At 41.8% G+C, this 14423-nt stretch overlaps 1 protein-coding gene across 1 annotated transcript in view; it reads left to right on the top strand.

Annotated features, from left to right (window-relative positions):
* The first annotated feature begins 4507 nt into the window (after nucleotides 1-4507).
* Kif14 (kinesin family member 14) overlaps nucleotides 4508-14423 on the top strand; it is a 64302-nt gene continuing 54386 nt past the window's right edge. The window contains exons 1-4 of the mRNA XM_034513305.2: nucleotides 4508-4776; nucleotides 6050-7372; nucleotides 9894-10148; nucleotides 11878-11965. Coding sequence (XP_034369196.1) covers nucleotides 6162-7372; nucleotides 9894-10148; nucleotides 11878-11965 — 1554 coding nt within the window. The 5' untranslated portion in view covers nucleotides 4508-4776; nucleotides 6050-6161. The remainder of the gene's footprint in view (nucleotides 4777-6049; nucleotides 7373-9893; nucleotides 10149-11877; nucleotides 11966-14423) is intronic.

Genomic DNA, 14423 nt, shown 5'->3' on the forward strand with positions numbered 1-14423 from the left:
CTAAAGAAAGTCTGGTCGTGAGGTAATAAAGACACAGCTGGTGTGGCTAGAAACCAGCTTACAGTTTTCACATGAGAGATGTCAAAGGTGGAGGGAAGGCCAGGAAAGAATTGATGTGGGAGGTTCCTGGGGAGATGGAGAAGACCAGGCATAGGTACAGGATGGCCCCAGGTAGCAGGGTACCTGTGTCTCTGAGGGGAGGACTAGCTCAGGACCTAAAGAAAGGCTACTTTGCACCTGGGGTGGAAAGCTAAGAAAAATGTACTAGCAGAGTTATCTTAGTGCCCAGAGACAGGGGTGGATGATTCACTTGTTACTGATAGGTTCTTAGGCTCCATGTTAAAGTTCTCTGTGTCAAAGTTCATGTATGTTATCCGTTTAAGTTATATTCTAATTTAATTCTCAAAAATACCTAAGAGTTAACTGTATACAATCAAAACATGTAACTATGATCAGATTCATGAAAGCACCATATTTTAAAGAAATATATTATGTATGTCTTGCAATTTGGTTTTCTAGCAATCATTGACTTTCGTTGATGTAGTATCTACTAATTTAAGTATGGTGATACACATTCACAATCCCAGAAGTCAAAAGGCTGAGGCAGGAGAAGTATGAGTTCAAAGGACTGTCATATATAAATATAATGAATAATATATAATATATAAATTATATTAAACTATATTATAAAGCATATATCTATAATATACACATTATATATGAATATATGTAACATATTTGTATATATTACATTTGATAAATGTATATAATGACATATAATTATATAGTATATATATTAGTAGAGTTATATATTATATAAGATATAAAAATAGATATTAATTATATATAATATAGTGTATATTTAATACCTATATATGTACATATAGTTGTATAATAATGTACAATATAATATACAATATATTATATACATTATACATTATAATTGTACATTATATTATACATTATATGTTATATATTATTATCTCATATAGCACATATATTATATATGTTATAAATATATACTATATATTATTATTAATTATTATGAATATATAGTATATATTTATTATATAATATATAGAACATATGGGTTATATATACACACATACACACTCACATATATGTAATGTGAACATAAAAAGAGTTGCCTTCACATATGCCACCACTGCCTGAAATTGCCTGCTGCCTGCACACCAGCCTGCTTAGATCTTGGACACTGACTGTTGACAGAAACTCTTGAGCATTGTTCTGACAAAGTACCAAAAATAACAGACACTACTTCTCTGTGAGTATTGATGAGGAAGAACTAGTTTATAAACGCTCCATTTTCACAGGATTATTCCGGGCTTTATTTGCAAGGGCGGTGGCTCCGTGGGCCCCAGCAGCACTGGCAGCAAATGCATCTACCGGGAGAAATCCGGAAGCCGGCAATCCTTACATTTTATCCAGCACAAACATCAGGCGGAACACGATCAGTTTCCTATTGTACTGCCAAGTGTGGGCGGCTGGATGACCAACATGCACGTAGTCAGGGGAAGCTGTGGAAAGGGCATGAACATGTGGCCATGTGGCAATTTACATTAAGAGGAAGACCACCACTAGCTATGGTGGACAACCGGAATACTTCTATTTTGTGTTTTTCTTGGCTACCAGACGGGGCGGAACACCCTAACCACCTGCTCACAGCTTCCCAACCTTCCCCCTCTTCCTGTGGCTCTCCAGGTTCCCTGTATTCCTTACTCCTCTCCCAGACTAGCTGGATTGAGGAGTTGTCTATGATTATGAAATAAACATCAAATCGCAACAGAAGCGCGCGTACACACACACACACACACACACACACACACACACACACACACCCGCCACCACCCCTGCTGCGACCACAGGTGACAGAAGTACAACGGGTCACGGCTCTGTCTCTAGTCAAACATGAAAACGCAGAGCCTTGTAAACAGCTGCTCTTCCGGTCACAGCAAAAATATCCCTCTAACCTGCCAGTCAGGTCGGAGAACCCAGGCTTGAGGAGAGTTGGTAAGTTTCAACTGGTTTGTCCTACCCACCTTGGACTGGTCAAATATTTACTTCATTTTGTTTTCCCCCTTCAAAGAAACAAGCACACGGCCCGTGCTTCTTAAAAATGTAATTGCATTTGGGCAAAATAAGCGAGTAGCATTACCCAACTCTCCCGACTACTGTTCTCTTTAAACTGACCACAGTGAGTCCGTTACAGAGGCTCATCGTTTATTTCTAGAGCTTAAGGTCATAATCCTCATCTTTCATAAAACGTGTCGGCATTATTGGAAAGCCCCCAAATGCACTACTGGCCTTGAATACGGGTTCTGGCAATTTAGAGAGTTACATTAGGCCATAGGATTTAGGAGCTAACATTTGGCAAGCACTAATCCTGTACCGGGCTCTAAGCACACATTAACTAACTTAATCCTGAAGACTATAATCCTGTGGAATCACACCATGGATTTCAAACGTAAAGAGAGGAAAGTGGAAGTGTGGCTAGTGTTCTGAGAATTTCCCATCAGTCACCAGGGCCACAAGACCCTTCTTTATATTAAGCTCACAGTCCGATGGAGCACACACATTACGGCTTACCAGTCTAATTATTGCCTGCTCCTATTTAACGTTTAATTACTGTGTAAGTTTTTAGGATTTCTTTTTTCTTTTCTCTTCTCTTTCTTTCTCTATCTCTCTCTCTCTCTCTCTCTCTTTCTTTCTTTCTTTCTTTCTTTCTTTCTTTCTTTCTTTCTTTCTTTCTCTTTGAGACAAGATCTTATTCTAGCCCCCATAGTGCACTGAAATTCACTATAACTGACTTCAAGTTTACAGCAATTCCCCTGCCTCCACCTAAATCCTAGGATTACAGGACTACCACACCCAAGTCAATCACTGTGGAGCTTATGTGAGCACAATCGCTATAATTTAATTTGTTATTTTTTTCCTCATCTTTCAAGACTTCACAGTTTTTAATGTCTGCATTCTGTTTTATATGAAATATGTATGTGTATATATGTATGTTTGTATGTGAATTCTTTTTTGAATAAAGCACCTTTACCCAGGTTATCATCTATTATAAAATTACTATCATCATAAATTGAGATTTTTACTTTGTCATATTTCCTTAATTATCTTAGACTTGTATGTTTTTAGTTATATTTGATTTTTTTTAATTTTTATTTATTTTATATATATATATATATATATATATGATGAGTACACTGTAGCTGTCTTCAGACACACCAGAAGAGGGCACCAGATCTTATTACAGATGGTTGTGAGCCACCATGTGGTTGCTGGGAATTGAACTCAGGACCTCTGGAAGAACCAGCAGTGCTCTTAGCCACTGAGCCATCTCTCCAGCCCATATTTGATTTTTAAAAATTCTTATGTTATATGAGTTTATTAATCTTTTCCCTCATCATCTCTCTTGCTATTAACTGAATGAACATTTTCTCAATAAATCTGATAAACTATATTTTGGGGGGAGGTGAATTTCCCTCTAAGTAGATTTTAAGATTTTTAGGAGTTTAGGAATGAGAGCTGGATAAATGACTCAGTGGTTAAGTTTGTTGCTTGTTCTTCCAGAGGACTTGGGTTCAATTCTTAGCACCCACATGGTGGCTCACAATCCTCTGAAACTCCAGTTCTATGGGCCCCCAAAACCCTCTTCTGCTTTCTGTGGACACCAGGAAAACACACACACACACACACACACACACACACACACACACACCCAGTAAACAGACTTACATGCAAGCAAAACACCCATATGCATACATAAAACACAAAGAAATTGCCAAGGAATAAAAGTATCTTTAAAAGTGACTACTTTACAGTGTAATTTTTCATATAATTAAAGCTACTTCTGGTTTCCTTTTCTATCTTATTGAATACATTTCCATTATCTTCATACTGCTAATTTGAAAAAAATATTTATCTAGAATCATTCTGTTGAGCTGGTTGTTTTAGTGATTACCTTTTATCAGGTTGGAAAATGTTATTGTAACCTTTACCGCAATAGCTTGGGACTTCCAGCCACACTTGCTACTGATCAGAGCATTCACAAGTTTATTAACAGACTGGCATAACATTAGTACTTCATAAAATATCCAGTATTAAGACATTTAATTCATCTAAACAGTCCACGACATCAGGCAAAGACTTGAGTATGAAATACCAGAGTGTTATTATAATTAAAGTGGGGGCACAGGGTCATTCACAATAAATTTTCCTGTAAAGCATTGGATGGATGAGTCACTGTGGCTTCTCCATTAAACCCTTCAGGTGAATGCCCGCCCCTTTTGGTGGCACCGCCCAGTTCCGAGAGCTAAGCTCCAATTTTGTCCACAGGAGGGGCGGGCCGTCACCTCGGAGATGGGGCGGGGCGTGTCTCCCGGTAGAAACTGCGCTTCCGGGGGTAGGGAAGCGCGGTGCTTGACGCGCGTCAGGCGACCAATCAGGAAGCGAGGCGCGCATTCAAATTGCTGCAGCCGCGGGAGCCTGATCCGGGAATCGTGAGTGCTGAGGGTCTAGGGAATGGAAAGTGGCTCCGAGCTGAGAGCACTGAAGTTGTTTGCCCAGCGAGCCGGTGGGCTGAGAGCACTGCGGTGATTGCCCAGCAGGCCCGGGTGCGCGGGCAGGTGGTGCGGCTCGGTCCCCTTCAGTCCGAGGGTCCCGGGAGAGGGTCGCGGGGCGTCGCTCTGTCCACCCGGAAGCCGAGGGCAGCGCGGCGGAGAGTGGAGCGGCGGACTCGGAGGGGTCCAGGTACACTGTCACAGGTTGGCGTGGCTGCCACAGTCACCAGGAGCCTCGGCCTGTGGTCGTGACCGACTTCTCTTGTCTTCCTTACAATCCTCTTGGAGATCTGGTGGCCAAAATTCTGCAAACAAAAATCATGTTGATTCGTGCAAAGAGCAAATGGCTTTTCGTTTATAAGACAAAGATACATTGTCCTTAATTTCATCTCCTAATGGGTGGGGTCTGTATTTTCATTGAAAGTTTCGCAGGAGATGCTTATACACGGATGGTCGGTCTCTCTCTTTCTGTTTCTCCCTCTCTATGATGCCTCTTATGTCAAACTTTTAAAAAAATGAACTTCTGGTAATTTGTTCCTTGATTGTAACAATGCCGAAATAGTTTGAATCCGTGTCATTTTGTAAGATAGACTGGGGAATTCAATTTTAAAGACTCGTTTACGTCCATTTAAGGAGCATGACAAAGAGTGGCTTTTGCACTGTTCAGTTTTAAATAATGCCTGGTAGATACTGTTGGCCTATATTCACCTCTATGTGTGTAAACACATGCCCGTCCAGTTTGTTGTGTAATGAATAAGAGACAGATAGTCTGCTTGAGGAGGAAGTGGGCATCGATGACAGGGTCAGACTGGCCTTGAAAGTTCCATTCTCCCACCTCAGCCTCCCTAAGGCTGGGATTACAGGCACAGACCATCACAGCTAGCCTCGCACGCAGTTTATAGTGTGTAATGTCTGTGGCACTTACTTGAGAGCAGCCTCCCTTGTGACATCATATTTATTAATCCCCTTTGTAGGCATTCTTGTAGTTAGCATCCATGGACAAGTATCCAGAAACCTTCTTTGCTGCAGACTGATTAGATGCTATGATTCCTAGCTGGGCATACTTAAAAGTATGCTGACATGTATACACCAGTTGACGTTTCTTAAATCACTGCACTTGTTGAGATACAGGTCACCTGTAAGATCCTTCCGGGCTAAGGAGATTAAGGCTTGTCTTTGACGTCTGCAGTGTCTGTGGGTGCCTGGCCTATAATGGAACCCTCAGTAGATATTTGTTGAATAACAAGTGAAATCCTGTGAGGATGGAGATTGTAGGATGCTGTGTGGAGGTGCAGTGGGAAGTGGAGGCAGTGATTTAGTCTATTGCGTCCTCTGAGAGTTTACTTCTGTAGTAAGAGGGCCTCTCTCTTTTTAAAGTTTGTAGTAACCATTTTTTCTTTCTCTCTCTCTCTCTCTTTCTTTTTTTTTTTTTCTTTTTCTTTTTTTCTTTTTTTTTTTTGTAGTTGGTCAAATATTTTTTTTGGAAACTGAAAAGTACAAAATTCCCAGCACTCCAACAAGGGTCCGAACTGCTTAGATTCTTCACATCCTTTTTTAAAATAGCTTGCTGCCAAGATGTCAGTACACACTTCGCATAGCAGGCACAACATCGGTGGCCTGGAGGTTTCTGCTTCACAGAAGATTTCAGCATCGAGTGGCCTCATCCACAGCAGCCGACTGGAGCTGCACCTGAAGTCAGATATGTCAGAGTGTGAAAATCAGGATCCATTACTGAATGCTGGAAGTAAAACCATAGACATAAATAGCACTTACGTTATCTCTGCCTGTAAAAAAACAAGAGAGCCGCCCGTGACCCCTGACCCCGGGAGACTGACCCTTCAGAGAAGGGCTACTTGGAACAAAGAATCCTCTTTACGTGGTAGTGACTTGGGGGACACTACTAGAAGAACAGCAGACACCAGTCTTAGGTTACAACGTCGGCACGCTAAAACAGATTATGTGGAAAAGTGGGAGACGTTGAATCCTGTGGGAGGTAACCCAGGAAGTAACTCTGCTTCACAGAAAGCAAGGACAGAAGCAAAGCTTGTAAATAATGACACCTGTGTCCTGTCACCTGTAGTTTCCATGAAAGACTCAAATGACACCGGGTTGACGAAGTGCAAAGACCCATGTCCTGCCCTCGGAGCCTCTAATGAAAAGGTGACAGCTAAGAACCCAAACAGTAGAGCACTTGGTTCCCAGTGTCAGACTGAAGCTATGAGATCAGGGCACTTAGTGAGGCAACCGACTGAGAGCAAGCCAGATACCCAAGTGTCCGGAGGAGGAGACTCACACCATGGAAATGCTGGGAAGGACACTGCAAAACATGTCAGTACATTCGGAAGCTCAGAAACAAGGACCCCGGTGAAATGTGTTCCAGCGCACAGATCGACACCAAGGCATGACCTGCCTCTACCTAAAATCACAACTTTATCCACACTGAAAAACAATGGGAAAGACACTGCAAAACATGTCAGTACATTCGGAAGCTCAGAAACAAGCACCCCGGTGAAATGTGTTCCAGCCCACAGATCGACACCAAAACATGACCTGCCTCCACCTAAAATGACAACTTTATCAACTCTTAAAAACAGGATTGCGAGCCCCCAAGTTAAACCAAGGCCAAAAAGTTCTCTTCTTGCAAATAAAAAGGAAAGCTCACGAGAAAGCACCCTCCCTCCAGAAGAAAAAAGTACAGTTCAGAATACCTTTACAGAACCAGACTCCTTAAAAGTAGAAAATAGTCAGGTGACAGTGGCAGTGCGTGTGAGGCCTTTCAGCAAAAGGTATGTTCGGCATGTTAGCTCTCAGGCTGAGACAATTCCATGTCGTGATGTGTGTGTCTTTAAGACTCTGCTTTTAGAAAGCCAGTGTCTTTAAAGTTGGCATTTTCTCTTGGTGTGGGGACTTGAACCCAAGGCCTCATGTGTGTACTAGGTAGGTGCTGTAGCAAATGTCCAGCCCACCAGTGTTTAGGCTTAATTGTAGTTATACTGGTTATTTTTATGATAGAATACAAAATTAAAATCATCCCTGCATGCATGCATATATATATATTTAGAAACCAAGTCAGGCATGATTGTGCACACCTTTAATCCCAGCATTTGGAAGGAGGAGGCAGTTGGATCTTTGAATTCGAAGCCAGCCTGGTTTACATAGCAAGTTTCAGGCCAGCCAAAGCTACAGAGTGAGGCCTGGACCTAGTGTGGCCAGGGGCAGGGGGAGGTTGCTGCTGAGTGAGTCATTTAATTCTCTAATGCGATCTCCTTTCAAATTTTTGATTTGTAGTAGCTGGGAATTGTCTCTTTCCTTTAAAAAGAGCCTCTGGGGAGCTCGTAGCTTCCCCAGAGAATGTTCCAGAATGGCAATCGTCAACAGCATCACCTGCATTTGGTACATAGTGCTTATAAATGCACAGGCGTAACACACTTGATTTTGAAGGCATGAACAATTTCTTTTCTTTTTTTTTTTTTTTTTTCTTTTCTTTTCTTTCTTTCTTTTTTTTTAAAGACAGGGTTTCTCTTTATAGCTCTGGCTGTCCTGGAACTCACTCTGTAGACCAGGCTGGCCTTGAACTCAGAAATCCGCCTGCCTCTGCCTCCCAAGTGCTGGGATTAAAGGCGTGTGCCACCACTGCCCGGCTGACAATTTCTTTAAAGGTGATTTGTGAATGGGATAGTCACAGATTATTGATAAGACTTTAAAAAGTCAGCTGAGTTCAGAGGCCATGCCTTTGATCCTAGCACTCATAGGCAGATCTCTAAATTCAAGGCCAGCCTGGTCTACAGATCCAGTTCCAGGACAGCCATGGCTACACAGAGAAACCCTATCTAGAAAAAAAATAAATTAGGGCTGGAGAGATGGCTCAGAGGTTAAGAGCACTGACTGCTCTTCCAGAGGCCCTGAGTTCAATTCCCAGCAACCACATGGTGGCTTACAACCATCTATAATGGGATCCGATGCCCTCTGCTGGTGTGTCTGAAAACAGTGACAGTGTATTCACATATATAAAATAAATAAGTTTAAAAAGAAAAAGAAAAAAGAAAAAGTTAAAAATAGTTATAAAATGTGAGTGTGCAATAGAATTGCTTGTGTTTAAGGATCAGTAGTTGTTAGTGTGACATCTGAGTAACCTAGAAGTGGATATGGTGAGCACTATTTCAGTGAAGGAACTTAAGAGTTTGAACTGAAAGACTCAGTAGTTAGAGTTAAGTTAGTAAGTTCTACGAAGTTTTTTTGTTTGTTTGGTTGTTTTGTTTTGCTTTGTTTTTGCAAAAATGGGTTGGTGATAAGGGAGAGAGATGCTGGTGAGTTGTCCTGAGAGAGTCAATGAGAAAAGCTTCACAGCCATGAAAGGGAGAGAGGCAGCAGAGAGGGCCAGGAGGGGAGAAGCAAAGCCCAGGATGAGAGACCCTGGGCAGTAAAGGACCACGGAAGGGCCTGGCTCCAGACCCCTTACGGAAGCTCTGAAGGATCTCGAAGGATGGGGTAGAGTGGGGGACGGGGTGGCACTCACCAGATTGATGACACAGATGATTTGGAGGACAAGTTAAATTTTAAAGCAGATTCTCAGGGAAGAGGATGACAACTGGGCCAATGATAGTGTTTTTTCTACTAAGTGAAGATTTTCTAAGTGGGAGGAAGGATGCAAATGAAGACTCGAGGTTTTAACTGAAGGAATCTCATGCAAGGAAGGGCCCCTGTACTAACAATGACAGTCAGTATCCAGAGGACATTTTATTAAGACTGTGTTTATATTTTTGTTTTGTTTTGTTTTTCGAGACAGGGTTTCTCTGTGTAGCCCTGGCTGTCCTGGGACTCACTCTATAGACCAGGCTGGCCTCGAACTCAGAAATCCGCCTGCCTCTGCCTCCCAAGTGCTGGGATTAAAGGCGTGCACCACCACTGCCCGGCCTGTGTTTATATTTTATGCCAGCGTTATATAAAGTTTTATCCCCATGCTTTTTTTCTTTTGTAATAAAAAAAAAGACATTTCATAATTTGAACTGAAACAGAGATATAGAATGGGAACAGTTGAAAATTTTTCCATAGAAAAGTTTAAAAATTGGTTTTCTGGACAAGGGATTTGAAATATCGGTTCCCTTTGAGTAACCACACTTGAAGCAGCAAAAAATACATTTTGGAGACCCTCCCTCCTTGGCTCCTTCATTTTCTACATAAAGCTAAGGAATTTGTCTCAAGGGAATGATGACCTTAAGCTGAGAGAGGCCTTCCTTGTATTGTGTGGAGATGGCATTCGGAGGAGTGAGAGGGTCTTGACTTTTCTCTCCATGCTTCTTTTCAAAGAGAGAAGGCTGAGCAAGCTGCCCAGGTTGTCTTCACGAATGGGGAAGAAATAACCGTGGAACATCCCGATATGAAACAAGTTTACTCTTTTATTTACGATGTTTACTTTTGGTCTTTTGATGAATGTCACCCTGGCTATGCTAGCCAGACAACTGTGTATGAGACACTGGCTGCACCACTCCTGGACAGAGCTTTTGAAGGCTATAATACCTGTCTCTTTGCTTATGGCCAGACTGGCTCTGGAAAATCCTATACGTAAGTAATATGGATCACGCAGCTAACTAAATATGTTTATGTTTTCTTTTGTCAGAAACATCATGGTTGTAGAACAAATACAGGGTTTTTATTAAAATTTAGAAACGTGTGTGTGTGTGTGTGTGTGTGTGTGTGTGTGTGTGTTGTGATGTTTGTGCGGGGGTGCCTGTGCCAGTTTGGAGGGTGGAGGACAGCTTGGTGAAGTTGGTTCTTTCCTTCTGCCTTTAAGTTCTAGGAATTGACCTTAGGAGACCAGGCTTACCTGCCTTTACCTGCTGAACCATCTTGCCTTCCCAAGATTATAGTTTTGACATCATGCAGATTTGGGCTCAGGTCTCATCCATTATTGTAGACTAGATCTAGATATAGGCACACACTTGACTGTCTAGGCTTTAGTTTACACATGAGGTAATTCACCTTGTAAGTATAATTGTCTCTTTTGTTATAACTTATTTATATCTATCTATCTATCTATCTATCTATCTATCTATCTATCTATCATTTAAGACAGGTTTTCTCTGTGTAGCTCTGGCTGACCTGGACTCGCTTTGTATACCAGGCTTGCCTTGAATTCACAGAGATCTGCCTACCTCTGACTCCCGAGTGCTGGCATTTAAGGTCTGAGCCACCATGATCAGCTAATTTTATTTTTTGTGTGTATGAGTGTTTTGCCTTCATGTATGTCTGTGTACCATGTGCATACTGGGTGCCTGAGAAGACCTGAAGAAGGTGTCAGATTCCCTGGAACTGGAGTTACAGATGGTTGTGAGCCACCATGTGGTTGCTGGGAATTGAACTCAGGATCTCTGGAAGATCAGTTAGTGCTCTTTTCCACTGAGCCATCTCTCCAGCCCTAACTTGTATTCCTTTTGTGAACTGAAGTCCAAAGATGATTTGTGTGTGTGTGTGTGTGTGTGTGTGTGTGTGTGTGTGTGTGTATGTGTGTGTGTGTGTACTTAGAGAACTGATAGTAAGATATCTTGGTATCTCTCATGTTTAGCAGATCAAGACACCTCAATCTTTCTTGTATTAACCAATATGAGCAACTGTGAAATTACTGGATAAATACTTGACTAGAAATTTTGGTCATAGCCAAGTACCTGGTTTTATTTTACTGAAGTGGGGTCTTGTTAAAGATATTTTAATATGAACTTTTAATATGTAATGTATTTTAAAATGCAGGAAGGTTTGGAGAAGGTGCTCAGGAGGAAGTCTTTGCATGTGCTCTCTCACAGTGGCCCTTTCCACTGTGGACTTCTGACATCCCCATTTAAAGACTGAGTTGAGGTTTAATGGGGTTTAGTATCACATGGGAGGTCAGAGGGCAAACTCAGAAACATAAAAACTGGGCATGGTGGTTCACACCTGTAATTTTTAGAACATGAGAGGCAGAGGCAGGAGAGTCAAGTTCAAGATCTGCTTGGGCTGTAGCCTAATGGTAGAGCACCTGCCTAGAATATGTGAGATTCCAGGTTCAACCCCCAGCCCTGCTCTCAACCCCCCCAAAAAGAAGTTGAGGCCAGCTGTGTGGATATGTGAGGCCCTGGCTTGAAGAAGTAAGGCCTGGAGATGAGGCAGATTGGGTTCCCAAGCCTAGATTCGTAGTGTCAGTGATGGATCTCGATTTCTGTGTTCTCTATTCCCTTCCCAGAACTTTCTTCCTAAATGAATTTTTAAGATTTCTAAACTAATCAGTGTTGCTTTTTCCTTGCTCATAATATGTTTCTAGGATGATGGGGCTTAATGAAGAACCAGGAATAATTCCAAGATTTTGTGAAGATCTCTTTGCTCAAATAGCCAAAAAACAAACCTCAGAGGTATGCTCAAACTCAAGTCACAGTCATGACTGCCCAGACCCATCGAAAGGTCTAAAAGATGGCGTTCTCATTTCTAGATCGTTTCTTTGGTGTGGATGGAGAAGGAGAGGGAAGGAGGTTCCTGATGCAGAAGCAGTTCTCCCTGGGTTGGGGGGCGGGGGGCAGTGGTAGGCCCACCTTCTGCTACTGTGTTCTGGTCTGTAGCTCGGGCTGCCTTGAATTCTCAGTTCTTCTGCCCTGGCCTCCTGAGTGCTGGGACTCCATGTGTACCACCATGCCTGGCTCCTTTGTTTCTCTCCTTTTGTGCAGTGTAGGCTTACAAAAAAAGTGGTTATATATTGGTTTATGTATCTACAGTCAAGTAGGTGCACAGACTTAGCTAAACACAGCTTGACTGATAGTGAAGCCAGAGTATCCCTGACTCAGCTTTAAAAAGCCATGCCTTTCTAGCCATGCTACTGATAAGTTATTTCTCTTATTTCTCATAAGTTATTGGCTGTTGAAATGAGCCAATTCAGGCTAGGCTAGCTCATAAGTTAATTGTCCTGTTTAAACTAGTCTGAGTTCTACCACTCAGTTCTATGACTTTAAGGCAAATCTCGGACTTTATCCCAGGAACGGGTCTCTACCGGAATTTCCACCTCCTATTTCCTGCCTCAGCTAATAGCTATCAGCTTTTTATTGGCAGGTGATGTTTCCATACAGTATAAAGAGATTCTCTTTACCCTGTAGGCTTTTGCTATCTGGAACCTTCTCTGTAGAGCAGGCTGCCTCAGAGAGGCCCACCTGCCTCTGTCCTCTTAGCTCCATGAGCCACCACACCTGGCTACATTTTTAGCTTTTAGAGAAACCTCCACACTGATTTCCACACTGGCTCCACCAATCCACACCCCTACTGTTGTAAGGGGTCCTGTCTGTCCACAGCCTTGCCAGCACTTGTTGTCTTTGTAAGATGAAAGGTTAGTTGGTTTTTTTTTTTTTCATTTTCATTTTTCTTGATGTCTAATTGTATATAACACTTAAAAGAAAGAACATTTGTGTCCTTTCTCATGAGAACTGTCTGTTTAGTTCTGTAGACTTTTTAAAAGTCAGGTTGTTCACTTTCTTGGTTTAGTTTTTTTAAATCTCCATATATGTTCTATACATGAATCTATACATATCAGATGTATAGCTGGCAAAGGTTTTCTCCCATTTCTTTGACAACTCACTTTCCATGGGAGAGTGTCTTGGTTTCTCAGCCTGGGCAAGGCCCTGTACGTCATTTCTTTACACCCGTAGCAATATGCTAAAGCCATGCATATGGTCGGTGAGTACTTGAAATACTTTCAGGCTTGAATTGAACTTGACTCTAGAAGTTAACTTGTTAGAACTTTATCTAGAAGAAAAACTTGTTTTATGGAGATAAAATTTATAGAGCATTAACCATTTTAAAGTATACAGTTTAGTGGTGCAATTTTTAAAAGTATATATTTATTTATTGTGGGGCAAATGTGTCACATTGTGTTCCTGGGGTCAGAAAGCTTGTAGGAATCTGTTCTTTGTTCTACCACGTGGGTCCCAAAGATCAAACTCAGGTCATCGGGCAGTGATGCCCTTTACCTGCTGACCCTCCTCAAGGCCCAACTGGCAAATTCTCCTTTTTTTTGTTTTTTTTTCCGAGCCAGGGTTTCACTCTGTAGCCCTGTCAGTCCTGGAACTTGCTTTGTAGACCAGGCTGGCCTAGAATTTACAGAGATCCACCTGCCTCTGCCTCCTGGAATTAAAGACATGTGCCACCACTGCCCAGCCGCTTCTAGCAGTAAATTCTTAATGCAGTCTCTATGTAGTTCGAAAAAAAAATTTCCATTGCCCCCAAAGAGGACTTTGAACATAATAAACTGTCGTGTCCCATCATTACTTCTTCTAAACTCGGGCAGTTACTAATCTGCTTAAGCCTCTCATTTTGTTTGCTTTGAATTTTCACATAGATAAAATCATATAATGTGTAACCCGTGTGTTGGGCTTCTTTCACTTGGCGTTGTTTGTCGGAGGTACATCCCTGTTACAGCAAGTATCAGTCAGTACTTTATTCCCTCCGGTAGCTGGATAATAGTACAGAAGGTGTTTATATCTGTAGTAATGACACTGCTACATAAATTTCATTTGAATACTCAGTATTCTGTAAGAGTAGAAATGTAAGCCCTGAGTTAAATTTGTGCTTAACCTTTGAAGAACTTTTTTCCTACAGTGACATTGCCATTTTATATTCCTCCCAAGAACTGTTTTCATTTTATGTGTATGAGTGTTTGCCTACATGCACTGGTGCCTTTAGAGGCCAGAAGAGGACATTGGATTCACTGTAACTGGAGTTATGTTGGCTTATGGCTGTAAGGTCATGTTGAATCTAGGTTCTCTGCAGGAGGAGCAAGTGCTCTTAACTGCTGAGCCATCACGCCAGCCCAGTTTATTGTTCTTGTTT

The sequence above is a fragment of the Arvicanthis niloticus genome, chromosome 10, assembly GCF_011762505.2.
Source record: "Arvicanthis niloticus isolate mArvNil1 chromosome 10, mArvNil1.pat.X, whole genome shotgun sequence".
NCBI classification, from domain to species: Eukaryota; Metazoa; Chordata; class Mammalia; order Rodentia; family Muridae; genus Arvicanthis; species Arvicanthis niloticus.